The sequence below is a fragment of the Pongo pygmaeus genome, chromosome 19 (assembly GCF_028885625.2).
Source record: "Pongo pygmaeus isolate AG05252 chromosome 19, NHGRI_mPonPyg2-v2.0_pri, whole genome shotgun sequence".
NCBI classification, from domain to species: domain Eukaryota; kingdom Metazoa; phylum Chordata; class Mammalia; order Primates; family Hominidae; genus Pongo; species Pongo pygmaeus.
The window spans coordinates 11,768,878-11,790,355 of NC_072392.2; the positions used below are offsets into that span (position 1 = coordinate 11,768,878).

General features: G+C 42.2%; 1 protein-coding gene across 1 annotated transcript in view; it reads left to right on the forward strand.

Annotated features, from left to right (window-relative positions):
* The window catches only part of DNAH9 (dynein axonemal heavy chain 9), a 379,881-nt gene that overhangs the window by 202,018 nt on the left and 156,385 nt on the right, over nucleotides 1-21,478 (forward strand). The window contains exons 42-45 of the mRNA XM_054456248.2: nucleotides 4,535-4,696; nucleotides 8,638-8,834; nucleotides 18,724-18,886; nucleotides 21,153-21,276. Coding sequence (XP_054312223.2) covers nucleotides 4,535-4,696; nucleotides 8,638-8,834; nucleotides 18,724-18,886; nucleotides 21,153-21,276 — 646 coding nt within the window. The remainder of the gene's footprint in view (nucleotides 1-4,534; nucleotides 4,697-8,637; nucleotides 8,835-18,723; nucleotides 18,887-21,152; nucleotides 21,277-21,478) is intronic.

Genomic DNA, 21,478 nt, shown 5'->3' on the forward strand with positions numbered 1-21,478 from the left:
AATTTTTTCTCTTCTATTCTGGTAATATGATAAATTAATTGATTATTTTCAAACATTAAATCAACCATTCCTGGAATCAACTCATCTTGGTTGTTACATGTTGTCTTTTTTAAATATTTTCCTAGATTTCATTTGATAATGTTTAATATAATTTTTGAATCTATATTCATAAGATTGTCTTGTAATCTTTCTCTAATATTCTAAGGTTATAAAGTCCTCATAAAATACTTTGAGAAGTGTTTCCTCTGTTTCTGTTCTCTAAAAGATTTAGTAAAACATTGTATTGTGCTTTCCTTAAATGTTGGAAGAATTTACTGGTGAAACCACCTGGAGGTTTGTTTGGTAGAGGTTTTAAATTATAAATTCAAATTCTTTAATATGTATAAGACTATTCAGATTTTCTATCTCTTCATGTGTCAGTCATGTTAAGACATCCATGTTATCAATAGTTGCTAATTTATTGGCATAAAATTGTAATATTCTCAGATTATCTTTTAAATATCTGCTGTATCTGACATTATGTCTTCCTCCTTATGTTGGGTATTATGTGTGTCATTTCTCTTTTTTTCTCTTCTATCATCCTTGCTAGGGAGTTAGCAATTGTGCTAGTCAAAAAACCTGAAGGGTATACCTGCATTATGCATTTGACTTTCTTACTGTCTTAATTTGATATCTGTTTTATATATTATTAATATTTTCTCTTTGCTTTATAATTTTTATTCCTACTTACCTTGGGTTTGGGGTTAGTTTGTTCTATTTCTAACTTCTTGGCATGGCTACTTATATCATTAATTGTCATCCTTTGTCTCATCTAAAACATTCATTTTAAGACTATATAAATTTATCTCTAATCATACCATTAGCTACATCATGCAAGCTTTTATATGCTGTATTTTTATTATCATTCAGTTGATAATATTTAATTTCCACTATGATTTCTTCTTTGACTCATGGAATATTTACAAGTGTATTGCTTTATTTTCAGACATTTAGAGATTATCTAGTTATCTTTCTCTTATTGATGCCTACTTTAATTCCACTGTTGTCAGAAGACACTCTATATGGATTTATTCCTTTGAAATTTGTTGAGACTGCTCTATGTCCCAACATATAATCTATGTGCAGGGTTTTTTTAATGCATTCTGCAGGTATTGGGTATAGTTTTATCAATATTCCAGTTAAAGCAACATTGTAAATCACGTTGTTTAAAAAATTCCTAAAATTTCTAGATTTATTTGTCTGCTTGTTCCTTCAGTCCCTGAGAGAGAAGATATTTCACTGTGATTGTGAGTACGTTTATTTTTGCTTTTATTTGTCATATTCACTTTATATATTTTGAAACTGTGTTATTTATTAGGTACATACAAATTTAGAATTAGTATATCTTCCTAGCAGACTGATGTTTTTCTTATTTATTAAGTGCACTTCTTTATCTCTAAAAACGATGTTTGCTTTAAAGTCAATTTTGTATGACATTAGTATGACTATTCCATATTCTTTAGTCAATATTTTTATGACACGTTTTCATTTTCTTGCACTCAGCTTTTCCATATTCTTATATTTAAGGTATATCTCCCATAAGCAGCATACAGTTGGGCTCTTTAAAGCCCCGCCTGACAACATTGCCTTTTAATTACAATGTTTAGTTCATCTATGTTATTTTATATAATAATATATTTATGATTAAATCTACTTATGCTCTTTTTAATATATTCTATCTATTCTACCTCCTTTCTTCTCACTTCTTGTATTCTATCAAACTAATTATATGTTTTTATAATTGTTCTCCCTCTTTTAGTATAGGATATATCCTTTTGCTATTCATCTAATGGTTACCAAAGGCATCATTTTATCTTTTTGTCTTTTATAAATTAGCATATTTATTAATTGCCATACAATGCAAGGATCTTGGGACAATTTACCTCCCATTGACTTTTGTGTTATCATTTATTTTAATTCTCTGTATTTTGAAAACTCACTGATATCTGTGTTTTAGTAAGTCAGCATTCCTTTAGAATTACCCATACGTTACCTTTTCTATTGCTCTTTATTCCTATACATTTCTGTTCTTTCACCTGGGATCATTTTTATTCTGCTTGAAGAACTCCTTTTAGTATTTACTTTAGTTCATATCTGTTGGAGAAGTATCTCGCAATTTTAATTTGGCCAAAAATATATTTCTTATTTTTAAAAAATTTTAGGGGTGGCTTGGATTTCTAGGTTGGTAGCTACTTTCTTTCAGCACTTTGAAGGCTTCTTTTATTGTTTCTGTTGAGAAATTACCTTTAGACTTATCACTTACTAAGTACAAATAATACAATTATAAAAATAAACCACAACCTAAATAAAGTCTGTCAACTTCCCTACCTTTGAGACAGTTGCCATCACCTGGAAGAAACAAACCTATACAAAGAAAAAATAATAATTTGACAATGGGTGAGGTGGCTCATGCCTGTAATCTAGCACTTTGGGAGGCCAAGGCAGGTGGATCACTTGAGGCCAGGAGTTCAAGACCAGCCTGGCCAATATGGCGAAACCTTGTCTCTACTGAAAATACAAAAATTAGTTGGGTGTGGTGGTGCGTGCCTGTAATTCCAGCTGTTCAAGAGGCTGAGGCACGAGAATTGTTTGAACCCGGGAGGTGGAGGCTGCCACGAGCCGAGATTGCACCACTGCACTCCAGTCTGGGTGACAAAAAGTGAGACTCTGTCACAAAAATAATATTAATAATTTGGGAAACTAATAATTCTTCTATAATCGAGATGTATACATAAAGGCTCTGTAAGGCACATGGGAGGGAATGCTGCTGGACAGGAGAGGTGTCTTGGGCAACTTCAACAAGAGGTTTCAATTGAGCTAGATCTTGAAATATGAGTATGGCAAGCAAAGCAAAAGGCATGAAGACACAGAAAAGTATGCAGGATCAGAACATAATAGGAATTTTGTGAAACTGGAATCTAGGTTTTATGGGAAGTAGTGGTAAAAGTGATCATGAGGGGCTGGGCACAGTGGCTCATGCCTGTAATCCCAGCACTTTGGGGGGCCGAGGTGGGTGGATCACCTGAGGTCGGGAGTTCAAGACCAGCCTGACCAACACAGAGAAACCCCATCTCCACTAAAAATTAGCTGGGCATGGTGGCGCATGCCTGCAATCCCAGCTACTCAGGAGGCTGAGGCAGGAGAATTGCTTTAACCCAGGAGGCGGAGGTTGCAGTGAGCTGAGATCACACGATTGCACTCCAGCCTGGGCAACAAGGGCAAAACTCCATCTCAAAAAAAAAAAGAGTGATCATGAGGAAGCAGATTGTAGTAACGTTGTCACCAGACTTGTATTCTATGCTATTGGATCTACACATTATTCTTTGAATTTAAGTAATGACCCATTAAATGATCCCTTTATCTCTAAGACAAGAAAGCAAGCCATGAGAACAAGCACAGACATAGATGAGCTTGGACTCAGAGAATTTGTTGAGGTTATTGAGGGGCTCTGACATTGCTGGTTTCCACCTTTCAGTAAAATAAAAAAGGTTAGGACTTTGGCTAATAGTAACAGAAAAAGATGACAGAGAAATTTGAAAAGAATAATAAATATTTGAAACGAACCCTGTGGCACATAGGAAGGGGAACTGACTAGAGATAAATAAATAGATTGCTGACCTGCCAAGGTTAGCTATATCCCTTCTAGCCCTTTGTTATAGTTCTGATTTTACATAGTCAATTGTTATCTGAATCAGTTTTCAAAATGGCACTTGTGGAATTGAAATATAGCAGAGAAACCACTTTTTCCCTCACTGTGGGTGATTCAAAATGGAATCGTTACAATTCCAGGCATTATAGTCAGGAAGACCTGGTTTCAAAAATTTGTGGTTTAAAGGAAGGCAACTTACTCTATGAAATGGGGCGTGTTTTCTTTCTGAATTCCAATCTTCACATTATACAAAATGGATTTAGTAATAATTATTTCATGGGATCATCATGAGTATTAAATGAGCTTCATCTGGCAAAGCATCTAGTCCAATGTTGGCTTCAATAGCATCTAGTCCACATAACTGGCTTCAATAAATTATAGCTGTTGCAGTTGTTATTTTTATGATGAGCACAAAAGAATAATTCCAATGTATTGAGTATGTAAAATGAACAATGCTTGTTTCCTTAGGCATATTAATTTGAATTATTTAGACAACTTTAGAAAGTCAGTATTTTTATTCCACTTTGAAGAGTGAGCAAACTAAGGCTCAGAGATGTCACATGCCTTGCCCAAAGTCACACAGTTGCTTAGTGGTTGCCCAAAGTCACAAGTCACATAGTGGTTGTGCAAGTATTTGAGGTCAGGTCTGTCTAACTGCAACCCTTGGGTCTTTCTTTACAAGCTCCCTTTCAGCTCTCCAGTGTTCCCTCCACTAGAATGATCTGTTTAGCAAGACAAGCCCTAGACATCATCCCAGGTTAGATAAAATGCTCCAGGAAGTTTTCCTAGCTATTGTACCTCTGGATGGTTATTAACGTTATTTTTTTGTGTCTGTTCCCCTTGAAGGGCATTCTCTTCTCCTCAGTGGAATGTGTGAAATCCACATGGGATCTCATAAGGCTCTATCTGCATGAATCAAATCGAGTTTATCGGGATAAGATGGTAGAAGAGAAGGACTTTGATCTTTTTGATAAAATCCAGACAGAAGTGCTCAAGAAAACTTTTGATGTGAGTATTGCCCTATGGATTTTCTTTGTATTTGAAAAAAAAAAAAGATAATTATACAGATGATCACCCAACTGATAAAATCTAGCTGTTTAATGGGAAAAGGCCAGAGTTTAAGTGAGGAAGGAAATTCTGTCATCATTTTGCCCAGGTAAAAAAATGCTGGGGCAAGAATAGATGCAAATTAATCCCAGAATCCCAGTGTTGAAGAAGTCCATAGAGATCATCTGATCCAAGTCCCCACATAGTATTAGTCCCCTAGCAGCATTTCTCAGATTGGTTACCCCAGTGATGCTCTAGCATCCTTGAAAATGCATGATCCCATTGTTCCCAAGGCCGCCGTTTTGGAGCTGCTAATAACTGGAAATTTTGAGCAATTTTTTTTCTTTTTCTTTTTTTTTCTTTTTTTTTTTTTTGTGAGACGGAGTCTTGCTCTTTGGCCCAGGCTGGAGTGCAGTGGCGCGATCTCGGCTCACTGCAAGCTCTGCCTCCAGGGTTCCACCATTCTCCTGCCTCAGCCTCCCGAGTAGCTGGGACTACAGGCGCCCTCCGCCACACCTGGCTAATTTTTTATATTTTTAGTAGAGACGGGGTTTCACCGTGTTCCACCGAGGGTTTCACCGAGGTTGATCTCCTGACCTCGTGATCCGCCCGCCTCGGCCTCCCAAAGTGCTGGGATTACAGGCGTGAGCCACTGAGCCTGGCCTGAGCAATTTTGAAACTTGCAACATTTGAAATAATTTTAAAGACTGAAAATTTGGTCTAATAATAATCTAGAAGTTATGTCTCTGTCCACTACCCAGGTCTACATGACAAACTCTCAAATATTTTAATGCCACTTACCTCACTCTTCCTGAGTCTTCTCTTCTCCAGGCCAAATAGCCTGAATCCTTTTAAAAGCCATTTCTGACATGGATTGCTTTCAAACTTAAAGAACTCTGACATCCTCCCGATTGCTCTCTCACCAGTTCTTCCCTCTGAAATTGTGGTGCCTGACTTTTCGTTGCACAACCCAGCTGGGGTCTGACCAAAACCAAGATCATCTCATTCCCCCTTTTCTTAAAGACTATAGTTTTGTTACTGTGTTTCCCAAAATGTGTCCCTGCTAAGTAGTTTTACTACAAGATACTTCTTGAAAAAGAGTCTCTGTCATGAAACGAGTTGAGAAAATGTTTCATTGTATATGACTCTCTTGGAAATTCACAGTGGATTTAAGACATTAAAGTTCTGCACTTGGACACAGGAAGGGGAACATCACACACTGGGGCCTGTTGTGGGGTATGGGGTGGGGGTAGGGGGGAGGGATAGCATTAGGAGATATACCTAATGTAAATGACGAGTTAATAGGTGCAGCACACCAACATGGCACATGTATACATATGTAACAAACCTGCACGTTGTGCAAATGTACCCTAGAACTTAAAGTATAATAAATAAAAGTATATATATATAAGAGACATTAAATTTCTGAAATCTTGAATAACTCTAATTCACATATCATTCCCCAAATGTATTGGACCCTAAAATTCTTTCCTCTCATTAAACCTATTAATAATTTACATAATGAATGGCCCATGGATTATGCCTTGGGAGGCATTGATATAGTAGCACAGCCTGAGATCATATTATATTTCTTAGTGTCGAAATTACCCCACAGTTAACACTGAGCCTTCTATTAACCAAAGCCCCATCTTTTCCACACATACTGCTTGTCTGTCCCCTCTGGAAATTAGAAATATTCAAATTTTGTATTTAGGTATGCTATGTTGTCCTTATACTCACCTTGTTTGGTTTAGCTCCGTATTTTTTTCCTGGTAAGATCTTGACTCTACCTCTGAAGATATTTGCAGTCCATCCCAACCTATGTGAGAGCTTTTTGAATGTTTAGACAGCATTTTAAGTCACTTCTTTTAGTCTGCTTTTTACTAAGCCAACCATCCTAAATTCTCCCACTTCTCTCAGCATTGTTATTGGGGCCTGATGTTTGAGACCCTCATGTTAGAAGCCCTTCTCTGAGCATCATAGAGTTACCCAATTCAGGTATTCATTGTTAGCCCTGCAGATTAGTCTTCATTGTCTTTACAAGTTGGTCCAAGCTAGCACTTCAGAGTAATAACACTTGAACTTTCAAATAGAGTTCCACGTGTGGGTCTGTGTACGAAGAGCACTGCCTTTTGATCACAGACCCAGATATATGAATATTGCCATTATCCTTCCCCAACAACATTTGAAATGCCAGCCTGAAGTACCCTTGTTCACACCAAATCTTGGTATTGGTATCAAGGAAAAGTTGCCAGATTTCCACCAACAAAGCGATAAAATCCTGTTTCCACTATTCAAAGCTTAAGCTTCTCTGATTCATGGCTCTGTGTGATCTGGCATCACTATTAAGGAATCTTTGATTCGCTGAGTTGGTTGATTTTCTCTCTGCCTTGTACACAGCATGGCTCTGATCATAAAATCGAAGACTTGTTTTGTTCCTCAAAGAGTCTTTGTAAACCAGGCTTTTCAAAACTGCACCTTAGTTACTCCTCCGCTAGATGGTTGGTGTCAATTGACTGATATAAGAACTGATTCCCAGGATGTTAGCCCATTCTCAAACAGGGTAAATGCCTTCCCACATTATGTCCTCTGTCCTCATGTGTTTTCCTAATAGCAAGAATAGCCCTCCTGCACTGCATTTACATCTTATCCAAATGTCTGAGCATTTTTGTTACTGTCTGGCAAAGCCAGAATAGTTTAAAAGTTTTCTATAGTTTTTGAAATCACCTTCAAAATCTAATAACTTTTTTATTTTTAACTCTTTCCAGTCCTTTCTTCTCACACCCAGGCAGCAGCCCTGGTTTCTCTATAGATGTTACTGTCTTCCTCACTTTCCCTATATTAGGTTTGGTGAATCTTGTCCCATAGGCTTACAAGGCTAACCCTGCAGTGACTTATGCCCTGGGACGTGTCCCTGCTGATAAATAACACACTGGTTACCTCTTTCCCAAGTAGGTGTTCCAGTCTGAACTTTAGGAGGGAAAAACGACAGGTGGGGACAACTGCTCATGCTGGCATAGCTTCCTATTTGTGTCTTAGAAAACCTATTCTTTCTCGGACTTTTCTCCTCGACAATCTTTCCTCCTATCTCAAGTCTCGGGTATTTGGGTTTTGACAGGTCTCCACTAATATGAAAGTTAAAAAAAATGGTTTTCTCTTCAGTACTTACAGGATACGTTGGTGAAGAGACATAGACTCCTTATCCTTCAAATTAATCGAGTTATACTATACTATAACCAGCCCGTATTTATTCAACATGGTAACATTTCTCCTATGGGTGAGATTTGACACACAGCCCGAAAGTGTTGTAAGTAGGGAGTTCTACCATAAATGCGTTAAGATTACCATAAATAAACCAGTCACCTGAGGGTGGCTAGTAGCGCATTCTTCAGAAACCAAGCCCTCTGGACTGAACCTATGAAGTCAGGGCTGGCAATATACTTGTGTAATCTCACAGGAAAAGATGTTGGATGGCTTTGCTGCGGATTGAGGACCTAGATCTGTTGGAATGTACATGCAGAAAGTGAGGCGATTGGGCCACGATCCCCTTCATTCAATACTGGTGAAAGAGCCCCCACTTAGAGAAATCCACCCACGCATCCCCATCCATTCTTCTTCTCACAGAAGCACTCTCTTACCGTGCTTGTGAGGAGGCCCCATCCCACCTCCCACTTCCCATCCTCAGTCCTTAAGGAATAACAAACATCACCTGAGACTTCATGGAGCTGGTAGATGGATGTTAAACATCCACTTAAAAGGGCTTCTCAAGAGAAGGGCATGTTGGAAGTAGCACTGATGCCTAATTTCCAGGGAATGTGCAGAACAAATCAGGTGTCTCTGCTCTGTGGAACCAGCCCCAGGAGTCAATAATGAGGGCCCTTATTCCTGTGTCTCATCACCAGGATATTGAAGACCCTGTGGAGCAGACCCAAAGCCCGAACCTGTATTGTCACTTTGCAAATGGTATTGGGGAGCCCAAATACATGCCTGTACAGTCTTGGGAACTTTTGACCCAGACTCTGGTGGAGGCCTTGGAGAACCACAATGAAGTCAACACAGTGATGGACCTAGTTCTCTTTGAGGATGCCATGCGCCATGTGTAAGTGTGCTTCTCCTCTTCCTTTTCCTCAGTTGCTTCCTCTTCCCAGTGAGGGGTCTCATTCGGCTATTTGAGGTCACTTCCATAAAGCCAGGTAAGGAGCTCCGGCTTCTGCCCTAAAGGTCAAGATGGCTGCTGGCAGAGCAGCTGCAGCTCCTGCCGCAGACTCTAGGGGGCAGCACAGTGCGGAGCTCAGGCAGGAATGGGTTCATGTCCAGGTCTGCCATTTGCTATCCTGGGCATAATCACAGTGACAGCAAGAACAGACTTGAGATCATAAAATGGGACCCAGAACAGCTCAGGACCTCCATCACCACCTTGCTATTAGTCCAAGGGCCATTTTAAAAAATGAGATAGGCTGGGCAGGATGACTCATGCCTGTAATCCCAGCACTTTGGAGGCCGAGGCGGGCAGATCTCGAGGTCAGGAGCTCAAGACCATCCTGGCTAACACGGTGAAACCCCGTCTCTACTAAAAATACAAAAGAATTAGCCAGGCGTGGTGGCACGCGCCTATAGTCCCAGCTACTCCAGAGGCTGAGGCAAGAGAATCGCTTGAACTTGGGAGGCCCAGGTTGCAGTGAGCCAAGATGGCGCCACTGCACTTCAGCCTGGGCGACAGAGCAAGACTCCACCTCAAAAAAAAAAAAAAAAGAGAGAGAGATAGAGGGTTTGTGTTCAAGTGCATACATATTTCAAAAATTAAATATCCTTTTAGTGTTTTTGCTATCTAGTGAATCACTGAAAGTAATAACCAAGCCTCCAAGACAGTCTAGTCTCACACCAACACCATCCCTACCCTGCTTCTTACATTTCCCAATCTGAGACCCATTGCCAGCGCTCACTGCCCTCCAAAATCCTTCCACCTTCCCCCAGGGTACTCACGGTCTTAGCAACAACATCTGCTTCATTTCAACTTCTTTGAACTTTCCCTTTACTGCCAAATTCTAACTGATACCTGACTGACCCCTGAGTGGAGGAAAGCTGTTTTTTCTTCCCCATTCTATGTGCACCAGGGCCTAGAGAGGAGTAAGTAACCTCTTTACCCCCAGTCCCCCACCCCAATGGCACATTTAAGTCCTTTCTTCTCTTATCCTTCAAAACCCCAGTTCTTTTGAACACAAGTCACCTGCCTTTCATACTCATTCTTTCTCCTTATCACTGTTATCTGCTGACAGTCAATCACTCCCCATCATCCGCTAATGGCCTTGGTCCCTGGGCACCCTTCCTCCTCACCCATGTCTCGACTCACTCTTGGCATCTAGCTAATAATTCTTTCTGTTCCTTGGCCTGCTTGGCTCCCGTGGTCTTTTCTTCTAGCCCACCTCAGTTCTCACTCTCATGTTCCTGTCATAGGAACCCACCTTCAAAATCCCGACTTCAAACATCCCACTTTCTGACCTGTACCTGCCACCGTCCCACTCATCTGCTCTAGTCTTTCATTCAACTTCAAGACTTCATTTATTGGACCAACTACTTCCCCAGACTCTGTTATCTCTCCCCCTACCATGTCTTTACTTTCCCTTTTTTTAAATTTTATTTTATTTTATATTATTGTTTTTTGAGACGGAGTCTCACTCAGTCGCCCAGGCTGGAGTGCAGTGGCGTGATCTCAGCTCATTGCAAACTCTGCCTCCTGGGTTCAAGCGATTCTCCTTACTGTCTTTTTTAACCACCAAAGACCCCATCACCCCAGTGCCAGCTCGCCTAACTTTCTTGTCATTGTATCCACAAAATCTCACTTGGGCTAAACCGCACTGTCTTTTTTTTTTTCTTTTTTTCTTTTTTTGTTTTGAGAGGGAGTCTCACTCTGTCACCCAGGCTGAAGTGCAGTGGAGCGATCTCAGCTCACTGCAGCCTCCGCCTCCCAGGTTCAAGCCATTCTCCTGCCTCAGCCTCTGAAGTAGCTGGGATTACAGGCGCCCACCACCAGGCCTGGCTAATTTTTTGTGTTTTTAATAGAGACAGGGTTAAACGATGTTGGCCAGGCTGGTCTCCAACTCCTGACCTAAGGTGATCCACCCGCCTTGGCCTCCCAAAGTGCTGGGATTACTGGCGTGAGCCACTGCGCTCAGCCCCCACTATCTTCTTATTCTACCCGTGTCCCTAAGCAGCTAGATACTGTTGAGGAAAATATCCCACCATGTTGATTGTTTTTGCTCCAGATCTGCAGTCATAAATATCAAACAGGCCTCGACATTGCTAGAAATTGTCCTCCTCTACCCTAAGCATGTTGCTCCTTTCACCATCCCGTGATAACTGCATTACACATTTTCCTTCTCTTTTCAAACTCCCAGCGCCTTATTCCCAGTTAATAAGAACATCTCTTATTTCACTGGGATAATGAAAGTGACAAGAAGAGAATCTCGCGTCTTCCCGTCATCAAATCTAACAGCCTATGTGTATCTCTGCATCCCTCCCACAAGTCCTGCCTTCCCTACAACTTCAGTTCATGAACACCCCTGTCCCTACCTAAGTCTAGTCCCTACACCTGCGCCCTGGATCCCACCTCCTCTCACCTTCTTGGTGACTTCACCTCTCACTGTAATTATCTCCTCCCTCTCTCCTTCTCCCTCTCGTATTTTCTCTCTCCCCTCTTTTATCTTACCCCATCATTAATTTCTGGATTATATGCATCAGCATACAAACATGCTATGTTATCATTTATCAAAAAATAATAAACTATTCCTTGCCTCTTACATTCCTTTCCATCTACTACCCCCATTTTTCTGCTCCTGTCCACAACGACACTCATCCAAAACGTTGCCCATCTTTGTCTTACTTTCTCACTTCTGATTTCCTTCTCTGCCCACTTCTTAGCCCTTGAACAAAGCAGTGCTTATCATTGTCACCTCTGTAGTGAGGTGACCCCACGTCTTGCTGAAGTCAGTTGTCACTGCTAAGTCCTCGCCTATATTACATGATGACCCTGTGGTCAATGATTAACCTCTGTTTACATCATCCACTCATCCAACATATATTTATTGATTAGACAATCTTAGGATGACTGCCGGGATCCTAACCTCTAGGACACTGTGTGGAACCTAGCAGGTGCTCAGTAAAACTGCTTAGCATGTTATATGAGACTAAATCATGCAGAGGAAAACAGAGAGGGAAGGGGAGTAGAGAGGACTGAGGGTGATCCTAATTATAACTAGGGTCATCAGGAAGGCCTCCCTGAGAGGGTAGGGTTTAAAACGACATGTAGCTCAACATAGAACTCTCTAAGTGCCTTGTGCATAGTGCTTTGCATATATCATTGCATTTAGTTTTCACAAAAACCCTGAAGAAGTAAAGTTTTGTTATTGTCTCTATATTATAAGTGAGGAAACTGAGACTGAGAGGAGAGAAGTTGCCTAAGGTCACACTCCTCATAAATAGGTAGAACTTGCAATAGTGCAATCTGGCTCCAGAGTCTGTGCTCTCTACCATCGTCCTATGAAGCTTCTTCAAATATTTTTTTGTATCCCCCTAATCTGATGTGAGCTCCTTGAGCACACAGACTGTCTTGCTCACTGCTGAAACCTTAGTATCTTAGACAATGCCTAGTGCATAGTAGGGTTCAGGAAATTAGGTATTAAAAGTTCAACCTGCCGGGCACAGTGGCTCATGCCTGTAATCCCAGCACTTTGGGAGGCCGATGCGGGTGGATCACCTGAGGTCAGGAGTTTGAGGCCAGCCTGACCAACATGGTGAAACCCCGTCTCTACTAAAAATACAAATTAGCTGGGCATGGTGGCGGCGTGCACCTGAAATCCCAGCTACTCGGGAGGCTGAGGCAGGAGAATCGCTTGAACCCGGGAGGCGGTGGTTGCAGTGAGCCAAGATTGTGCCGTTGCACTCCAGCCTGGGAAACAAGAGTGAAACTCCATCTCAAAAAAGAAAAAAAAAAAAAAAGTTCAACCTTATGAAGCTCCAGTGAGTATTCTCTCCTCTGAAGAGCCACCAGTATGTCTGTCATAGTCTTGGAATTGAGGCAAGTCTTTGTCCTTTAAGGGCGAATTTAATTGGAAAGAATTGTAAGTGATTCCATCAATGTGGCTTCCAACATGGGTGATCAAACTAATATTGTTTTTAGAAAAAAAAATAATAATAAGTACTGGCTACAAACACTGGCTTTCTTCCATAGGCTTATAAACAAACTCTGAAGTTAGTATCCAAAGAGGAGCCTGAGCCTCATTTAGCAACGGCAAAATAACTGGGAAAATGAACTGCCTGGAGGGGGACAATTCTGAAGAATAAAATGTATTTAGATGTATAATTTCCCATACATTTGTTTAAAGACATCAACTGCCCATTACTTTATCCTCGCTCTGTCCTTCCCTCCCTTCCCTGGGGCTCATGGACCTCTTGTTGCTGTCTCTACCAACCAATAAAGCAGAAGGATTCCCCTTCTTAGATCAGAAAAAGGATACCAGGCAGTACAAGGAGAAACACAGATAACCTAAGAGTGTGGGAGGACTCCATGGCCTCACATCACTACACACACAGCACTCCAGAAAGGTCCCACCTTCTGAGATGCAAAGTGGGAGTAGGCTGGGCACGGTGGCTCACACCTGTGATCCCAGCACTTTGGGAGGCCAAGGCGGATGGATCACCTGAGGTCAGGAGTTCAAGACCAGCCTGGCCAACATGGTGAAACCCCATCTCTACTAAAAATACCAAAAAACTTAGCCAGGTGTGGTGGTGGGCACCTGCAATCACAGCTACTCAGGAGGCTGAAGCAGGAGAATCACTTGAACCCGGGAGGTGGAAGTTGCAGTGAGCCAAGATCATGCCACTGCACTCTAGCCTGAGCAACAAGAGTGAAACTCCATCTCAAGAAAACACACAGACAAAAAAAAAAAAAAAAGTGGGAGTAGGACAGAGCAGAGGAGGAAGGAGACTGTGTGTGCCTCCCAGGAACTCACAGGTCCAAGGAGACAAGGTGAGAACCTGTTTTTATAATAACTCCATCCAGCTGTTTGTTCTCACCACTCAAGCTCTCATCATCTTTTTTGTTAGAGTCCCCTACACCCTTCCCCAGCTTTGCTGCTCTCCCTTTCTGCAGCTTTGATGCTGAACTCAGTAACAGAGCACTGTGTAGTGGTTATGGACAAAAACCAAACCAAAGTTCAAATCCTTGTTCTGCCACAAATTGGTTGGGATGCTTTGGGAAAGATGCTTAATCCCCAAGCCTAAATATCCTCACCTGGGAAATTAGGCGATTAAGAATGCCTGCATCGCAGGGTTGTTGCTATCTATGCAAAGTGCTTTGCAGTCAGTAAATATTAAAGTCTTTTTTCTTTGTGCTATTGCCTTATTTCCTTAGTAGTACCACTTTTCTACTGACTTTCGTCACCACTTCAGCAGATTCTTGTTCTGCTTTTTCTTCAAGCTTTAAACCAGATCTTTTCCCCTGCTTTTGGCATCATCTCCATTCATCTTTTTCTGTCTCTTTGTTTTTCACTCCCACATGTATTTTCTTCTCTTAGAATCACTTAGCAATCATTAACAACAACGACAAACCCTCAGATGTACTTCTTTTGTTCCCTGAGAATCTTACCCATTCTCTAGGTGTGTGTGTGTGTGTGTGCTCGCACACACGCACATGCGTGTCTAGTCCAATAAATCAACTTCCTCCAGCTGTGCGGTGGTGCATCCTCAGCTTTTGTTTTTAATCTCTCAGAAATTCAGTAATGGACTTAACTTAGACTGCCTTGGTTTTCTGGCCCAGGAGCACTTTAGAATATTGATCTTCTTTTTAAATTTTGTAATTTAAATGCAGAGTTCTTTGCCCTCATCAGAGGTTGGTAATGAATCCCCAGCTGGAGTCCGGTGCTGACTGTTGCAGACTTAACCACACTTCTCTGGAAACTTCATCGCTAACGATGCATTTCCCATTGAGATATTGAATGGCATGGGCCATGCTAAGCTGAGTTCAGGCCTTCAGAATAGGGCTGGGGGATTGGGTGACCCAGAGATCCCAGCTGGACTCCAACTCCTCTGACTCCTCCTCCATGCCTGCCTCTCTCTTTCCTCCACTAATCCTTTCCTGCCCTACCTTTTCTGAATCAGGAGAGAGGGCCTGGGTATCTTAGCACCATGGCTTCTCCCTTCATCAGGCACCATCTCATGCAGACACAAAGCAGATAACCCCTTGCACCCAGCGTAATGAATCATTGCGTACATCACCCCAAATGTGGAGTTCATATAAGGCATGGGTTGTTCTGTTTAAATTTAACAAAAATGTATTAGATACCTTCAATGTGCTGTCACTGCAGATAATACAAAATGAGTATATGTACTCTTCAGACATCTAGAAATTACGGTTTCATAGGAAAGCAAGAGAAGTGTAAATCTATCTGATATGACAGTGTAAGTATCACAATTAAATAATTAAAGTGGAAAAGTAAAATCATAAAATTACTGAATGCAGGTCAATAAATAACTCCTGAATATTTAAGTCAAAACATTTTAACTACATAAAATTTAGTAGTTAACCACATCCAATTTTAAAACCTAAAAATATTTGTATATCTGAAACACCTTTAAAAAACTGGAAGATAAAGGTGAGAAATTGGAGGATAACTGAAAACATACATAAAAGGGTTTCACAAATTGAGAGAAACACTTCAATTGAAAAGCAGGCAATGGGCAAGAACAGAAAGTTTATAAAACATAAATAATAAAATGCTTCATAAACATTTAAAAATGTTCAATTCCCTAGAAACCAAATAAATAAAAATAAAAACAGTAATTTTTCCACCATTAAATTGGCAAAGATTGGCCAGGCGCGGTGGCTCACACCTGTAATCCCAGCACTTTGGGAGGCTGAGGCAGGCGGATGACAAGGTCAGGAGATCGAGACCATCCTGGCTAACCCGGTGAAACCCCATCTCTACTAAAAATACAAAAAATTAGCTGGGCGTGGTGGCAGGCACCTGTAGTCCCAGCTACTCGGGAGGCTGAGGCAGGGGAATGGCGTGAACCCAGAAGGCGGAGCTTGCAGTGAGCCAAGATCGCACCACTGTACTCCAGCCCGGATGACAGAGCAAGACTCTGTCTCAAAAAAAAAAAAGTTCTTTGGGGGCCAGGAGTGGTGGAATGCAAATGTAATCTCCACTACTCGCTACTCGGGAGGCTGAAGCAGGAGAATTGCTTGAACCTGGGAGGCAGAGGTTACAGTGAGCTGAAATCCCACCATTACACTCCAGCCTGGGCGAGAAAGCAAGGCTCCGTCTCAAAAAAAAAAAAAAAAAAAAATTAGATGTAAGATTCAGTGTCAACAAGGGTTGGGGGCCAGAGTCCCACACACTGCTAGCAAGATTTCAGAGCAGCAAGTGCACCCCACAGGAGACATGGGGCAATGAGGAACCACAAACGTCTAGTTTATTTATTTTCATTGTGAACAAGTCATCAGTACATGCAAGAAATTTGCAGAAATAAGAAACTTCAAACCACAGAGGCTCAACACAAGCTCTGTAACTTTATATACACTCACATGTAGTTCATGCGTCGAACCCCACCCACCAAAACCCGTGCCCAGAGTTTCTTCCAAACTGGAGCTAGCTAGACCTTATGTTGCTCCACCACTACTTAATTTGAATATGGCATTTCTAATTATAACATCATTAACACAGACAGGAGCACAGGATTGTAGCCCATGCAATTCAATCTCAAACATATCCTCTACTCTATTTGGCCAAACTTTACCCGAGTTCTTTTTTTTTTTTTTTTTTGAAATGGAGTCTCTGTCACCCAGGCTGGAGTGCAGTGGAGCGATTTTGGCTCACTGTAACCTGTAACCTCTGCCTCCCATGATCAAGAGATACTCCTGCCTCAGCTTCCCTAGCAGGTGGGATTACAAGCACGCGCCACCACGCCTGCTAATTTTTGTATTTTTGTAGACACAGGATTTCACCATGTTGGCCAGGCTGGTCTCGAACTCCTGACATCAGGTGATCCCTCCACCTTGGCTTCCCAAAGTGCTGGGATTACAGGCATGAGCCACCGCACCTGGGCCCCAAAGAACTTTTTATTGCTACAAATGTTTCAGGCATCCAGACTGAAATCTTGAACCCTCTCCAGATGGGGTTTCACCATGTTTCCCAGGCTAGTCTCAAACTCCTGACCTCAGGTGATCCTCCCGCCTCAGCCTCCCAAAGTGCTGGGATTACAGACGTGAGCCACCGCTCCCAGCCCGAGTTCCTATTCTCACACTCTTTTGGTCCCCAAATCACCAATACCTGTTTTCTCTTCTTCCAAAAACATTTCTCTAAAGCAGCTTGATCACTGTGTTACATAGCCCTGAATTCGCTGACTTAACACATCCTAATTCAACTAACACATCCAGCATATTCAAATCCTCCAATATAGCAAATCCACCTTTTGATCAATTTTACCCAGGAAAAGTACATATTGGTGCCGTCATTCTGCGCAGCAGTCTCTAAAGACTGTCTTACTGTTTGGCTCAACAGTTTTACTTCTAGAACTTATCCTGAGGATATAATTAGAGATATAAACTTAAAAAATATATACAGCATTATTTATAACTGGAAAATATTGGAAGCAACGTACATATCCAAGAGCAGGCTATTACAGACAAGCAATTTATTCTATCCTTATTACCAACACAATGTTGGTATTCTACACAATACCATTCCACCATCAAAAGTCTGGTTTAGCTGAATTTTTAATGGCTTAGGGAAACAATCACAGTATATTGCTAAATGAAAAAAAAAAAGTTTTCAAAAGACTGTGTTCAGTATACAAGATGAACTCAATTTTTAAAATACACATAACAGAAATATATTGACTTTTCAGGTACCATCAATGTATGTACAAACATATATATTTATAAAAATGTAGACAGACACTAGAAAAAAGTCTAGAAGGACCTATAATTCACGTCAGTGGTATTTATTGCTAAATAGTAGAATTGTGGATTTTTTTCTGTATTGTATGTATTTTATACAGTGCAGAGCCATTGTTTTAAAGATGAGAAAAGAAGAGGAAATCAGGGTTATTTTTATAAAGGGTGTAGCACCTTGCATAAGGTATATGCATACTGCTGAGAGGGGTTAGACGCATGAATGGAGGCGGATCCTGGAGGAGAGGCTGATAGAGGGTGGCCTTTGAGGAAGGGCTGGAGGGCAGGAAGAGTGGCTTCCTCTGAAGGGGATGAGGCCTGGAATAGTCTTCCATTGCAAGGAAAGGGGCAAGGAGAGACGAATATGGGCACTGAGAGCGGTGAGCAGTAAGGCTGCGAAGGGAGGAATCCAGAAGCCAGGGATGCAGCTGTCTTACCTATTGATAATAAGAACCCACAAACCTTCATTACAGGGTCATCGATGCCCAGGAAGGATTGAAGGAGGGAGACAGACGAGTTCTGTCCGGACTCCCTGTTTCTCTCCTGCTGACTTTGGTTTGGCTTCTCTTCTTTCCTGAGAGGAACCAAGTTCTGCTCCTGCCTTGTCCTCCAGCCTTTCCTGAATTTTTAAAATTGTGTGTTTTCGACTGTTTCGCTTTTTCCGTCCCCTCTTCTTGCCCAAAAGAACAGAAGTGGGAGGTGTGGCAGGGTCAGGTATGGTGCGGAGAAGAGCAAGAGCAATCCTGAGTCCCTTCCCTATCGCATCACTCATCCCCTGCAATCCTGCTCCCTTCCATGGGCTCCCCCAGGCTGTCCCTAGTTCACTAGAGGCTGTGGCTTAAGGCAAAGCAATGGCAGCTTCAGTCAGCTCGGGCAAGAAGGTGAGGCCAGGTTTGGGGACAATCTAATAAACGTTTCCCACAGCTCAGCCTGTGACGTGCCTCCAAGGAAGGCCCCTGCTCCCACTCAAGCCTTTATACATGCTTCTGACTGCAGAAAGTCTGATCAAAGCAACATGTGCCTGCTTCCTTCTCTTTAGCTGCCATATCAATCGCATCTTGGAGTCTCCGCGGGGAAATGCTCTGCTGGTTGGTGTAGGTGGGAGCGGCAAGCAGAGCCTGACAAGGCTGGCAGCTTTCATCAGCTCCATGGATGTCTTCCAGATCACACTGCGCAAAGGCTACCAGATCCAGGACTTCAAGGTAAAAGGTCAGGCGGCTGCAGGGAGGAGGCTCAGCTTCCCTCTAACCAGCCACAGTTCCATCATCCTTCACTCGTTCTCCAGTTCCCCTGTCTGGAGCCTCCCCTTCAATGTCTGTCCATTTCTGTCTTAGGTTCTGGGCTGGTGATGTGAATGACTTTTCTCATTAGACTCAGCCTGAGAACAGTGGCATTTCCAAAGTCTGCCTTTGGGAGACCTCAGGTGTCCTAGTTACGTCTGTGGGGCCTCCACTCTTGCTCAAATCAGAAGCACATCTGTATCAAATTCAGCACACAGCTCACTGGCAGTGGGAGCAGACAGATGGAATTCTGAAGGTCTGCTTGAGTTTCCTAAGAAATTCAGATTTTAAAAGACGGATCGGTAACCACTGGCCTCTGGGACCTTCAGTGACATATCCTGGTTTCAGACAGCCAGCACTTGGAGGCTGGATGAGTGCTCTGGAAAGTAAAGAAAGACACTATATACAACCTTCGAAGGTCATTGTGTCCAGTCTCCTTCGTTTTATCCATGGCCACAACAGTCTTGGTAGGAAGTCACAGTGTAACTTCTATCAGGAGGCTGCTCTTGCTCTTCCTGGAAGAACTCTAGCCAGCACTGAGCCAGTCCTACCCACTTGCCCTCATAATCTCTCAGCCGGTGACAGAAGAGGGAGGTGCTCACTTCTGCTCTGAAACCACAGCTCAGCCTCTCGACAACTAGCTGAATCTAAGGTCATACATCAAGTTCATATTAGGTCTTTCTTTAGTACTTCCAAAAAAGACATGATAGTGTGATAGGAATTACACATTTACAGAATGAGCTGAGACTGTGGGTTTCAACTTCTACTCTATATGGGAATCGCTGGGGATCTAGAAAGAATACTGATGCCTGTGTCCCACTCCCCAATATTCTGGTTTAACTAGTCTGGGGAATGGCCTGGGCATCATGATTTTTCAAAGCATCCCCAAGATGATTCCAATGAGAACTGAGAAACACTGTCTTAGATCACTTAGAGGATGTGGTGAGAACCATTGATCTAAAACAAAAATCGGTATCTTTAAAGGGGAGCTATTTGGACATTAAGGTAGCTCTGTGGTAAAGAAATGGGTGGAGTTGTTAGAAATAGCTGTGAGTAGTGCGAGAGAGAGAGAAAGGCACATCAAGAACTGATGGCTGAGCTTGGGGAGGGTGATACACCACAGGAACTGAGATTGATCAAGCTGGATAAGTTCAGAACTTGGCATCCTAGCCCAAAATGTCATCGATCTGCAGTTTTCAATGGATATAATTTCCTACAGGTGATTGCATTTGTGTATGTGTGTGTGTGTTGCCCCAGTATATTTTTTTCAACATAAGTATTTTGCTGGAGCTAGTTGTAAGAACACAAGAGGCCAGGCACAGTGGCTCATGCCTGTAATCCCGGCACTTTGGGAGGCTGAGGGGAGCGGATCACGAGGTCAGGAGATCGAAACCATCCTGGCTAACATGGTGAAACCCCATCTCTACAACAAAAATACAAAAAATTAGCTGGGCGTGGTGGCACGCACCTGTAGTTGCAGCTACTTGGGAGGCTGAGGCAGAAGAATCCCCTGAACCCGAGAGGCGGAGCTTGCAGTGAGCCGAGATGGCGCCACTGCACTCCAGCCTGGGTGACAGAGCGAGAATCCATCTCAAAAAATAAAAAATAAAAAATAAAAAAACACAAGACCCTGCTAGCATAAGATATATTCATCTGCCATGCTGGTAGCCCCAGGTACCTCACTCTCAGTCAAGACCAAGAGCAATGGCTTGCCTTCAGGAGCAGGTCATTCAGTTGTATGAGTCTTACATGTAAGTAAGACGTAAGACATACTTACTTATATGTAAGTAAGTCTTACATATAAGTAAGACACTTGTATGAGTCTTATATATATGTAAGCTTTGGAAAGCTGTAACCTCTTTGCACAAAGCAGGAGCTCCAGAAGCTTTACCCTAATGCCTAATTTCTAAATCAGTGTAAGAGAGATACAGGAGCTACCATGGTTGAATGAATTAGAGGCCATTGCTATGTAACTTCTCTTGCCCACCTTTATTGGCACCAAAGCCTGGGAATGAGGCACAGTTTCCTGCCTGTCAGTGCAAGATAGCCCTCCCCCAGCTTCCCATTGTCACCTTACTTTAATTCCCATTCAAGCAAAGAAAACGGTTCCATTTCTAAAGAATGGGTTGGAGTTCTCTTTCAAGGAGGCCTTCTTTTCAGAGATTTCTGATATTGACTGTTCCTACAGATGGACCTGGCCAGCCTGTGTCTGAAAGCTGGAGTGAAGAATCTCAACACAGTGTTTCTCATGACTGATGCCCAAGTGGCTGATGAGAGGTTCCTTGTGCTCATCAATGATCTTTTGGCATCTGGTAAGAGATTCCTTGCACTTGGCGTCACTGATAAATTCCCCCTGGAATCAGAGTTATACAAAGGTGAAGATTTCATCCAGGATGGGAATAGTAAGGTCATAGTAATGAGGAAGAAAACTGATACAGCCAAGAACTGGTTCATTGAGGTCCTTCTCAGCATTGATGCTGGGCCTGCTATCCTGGCTCTTTCATTCTTATTTCA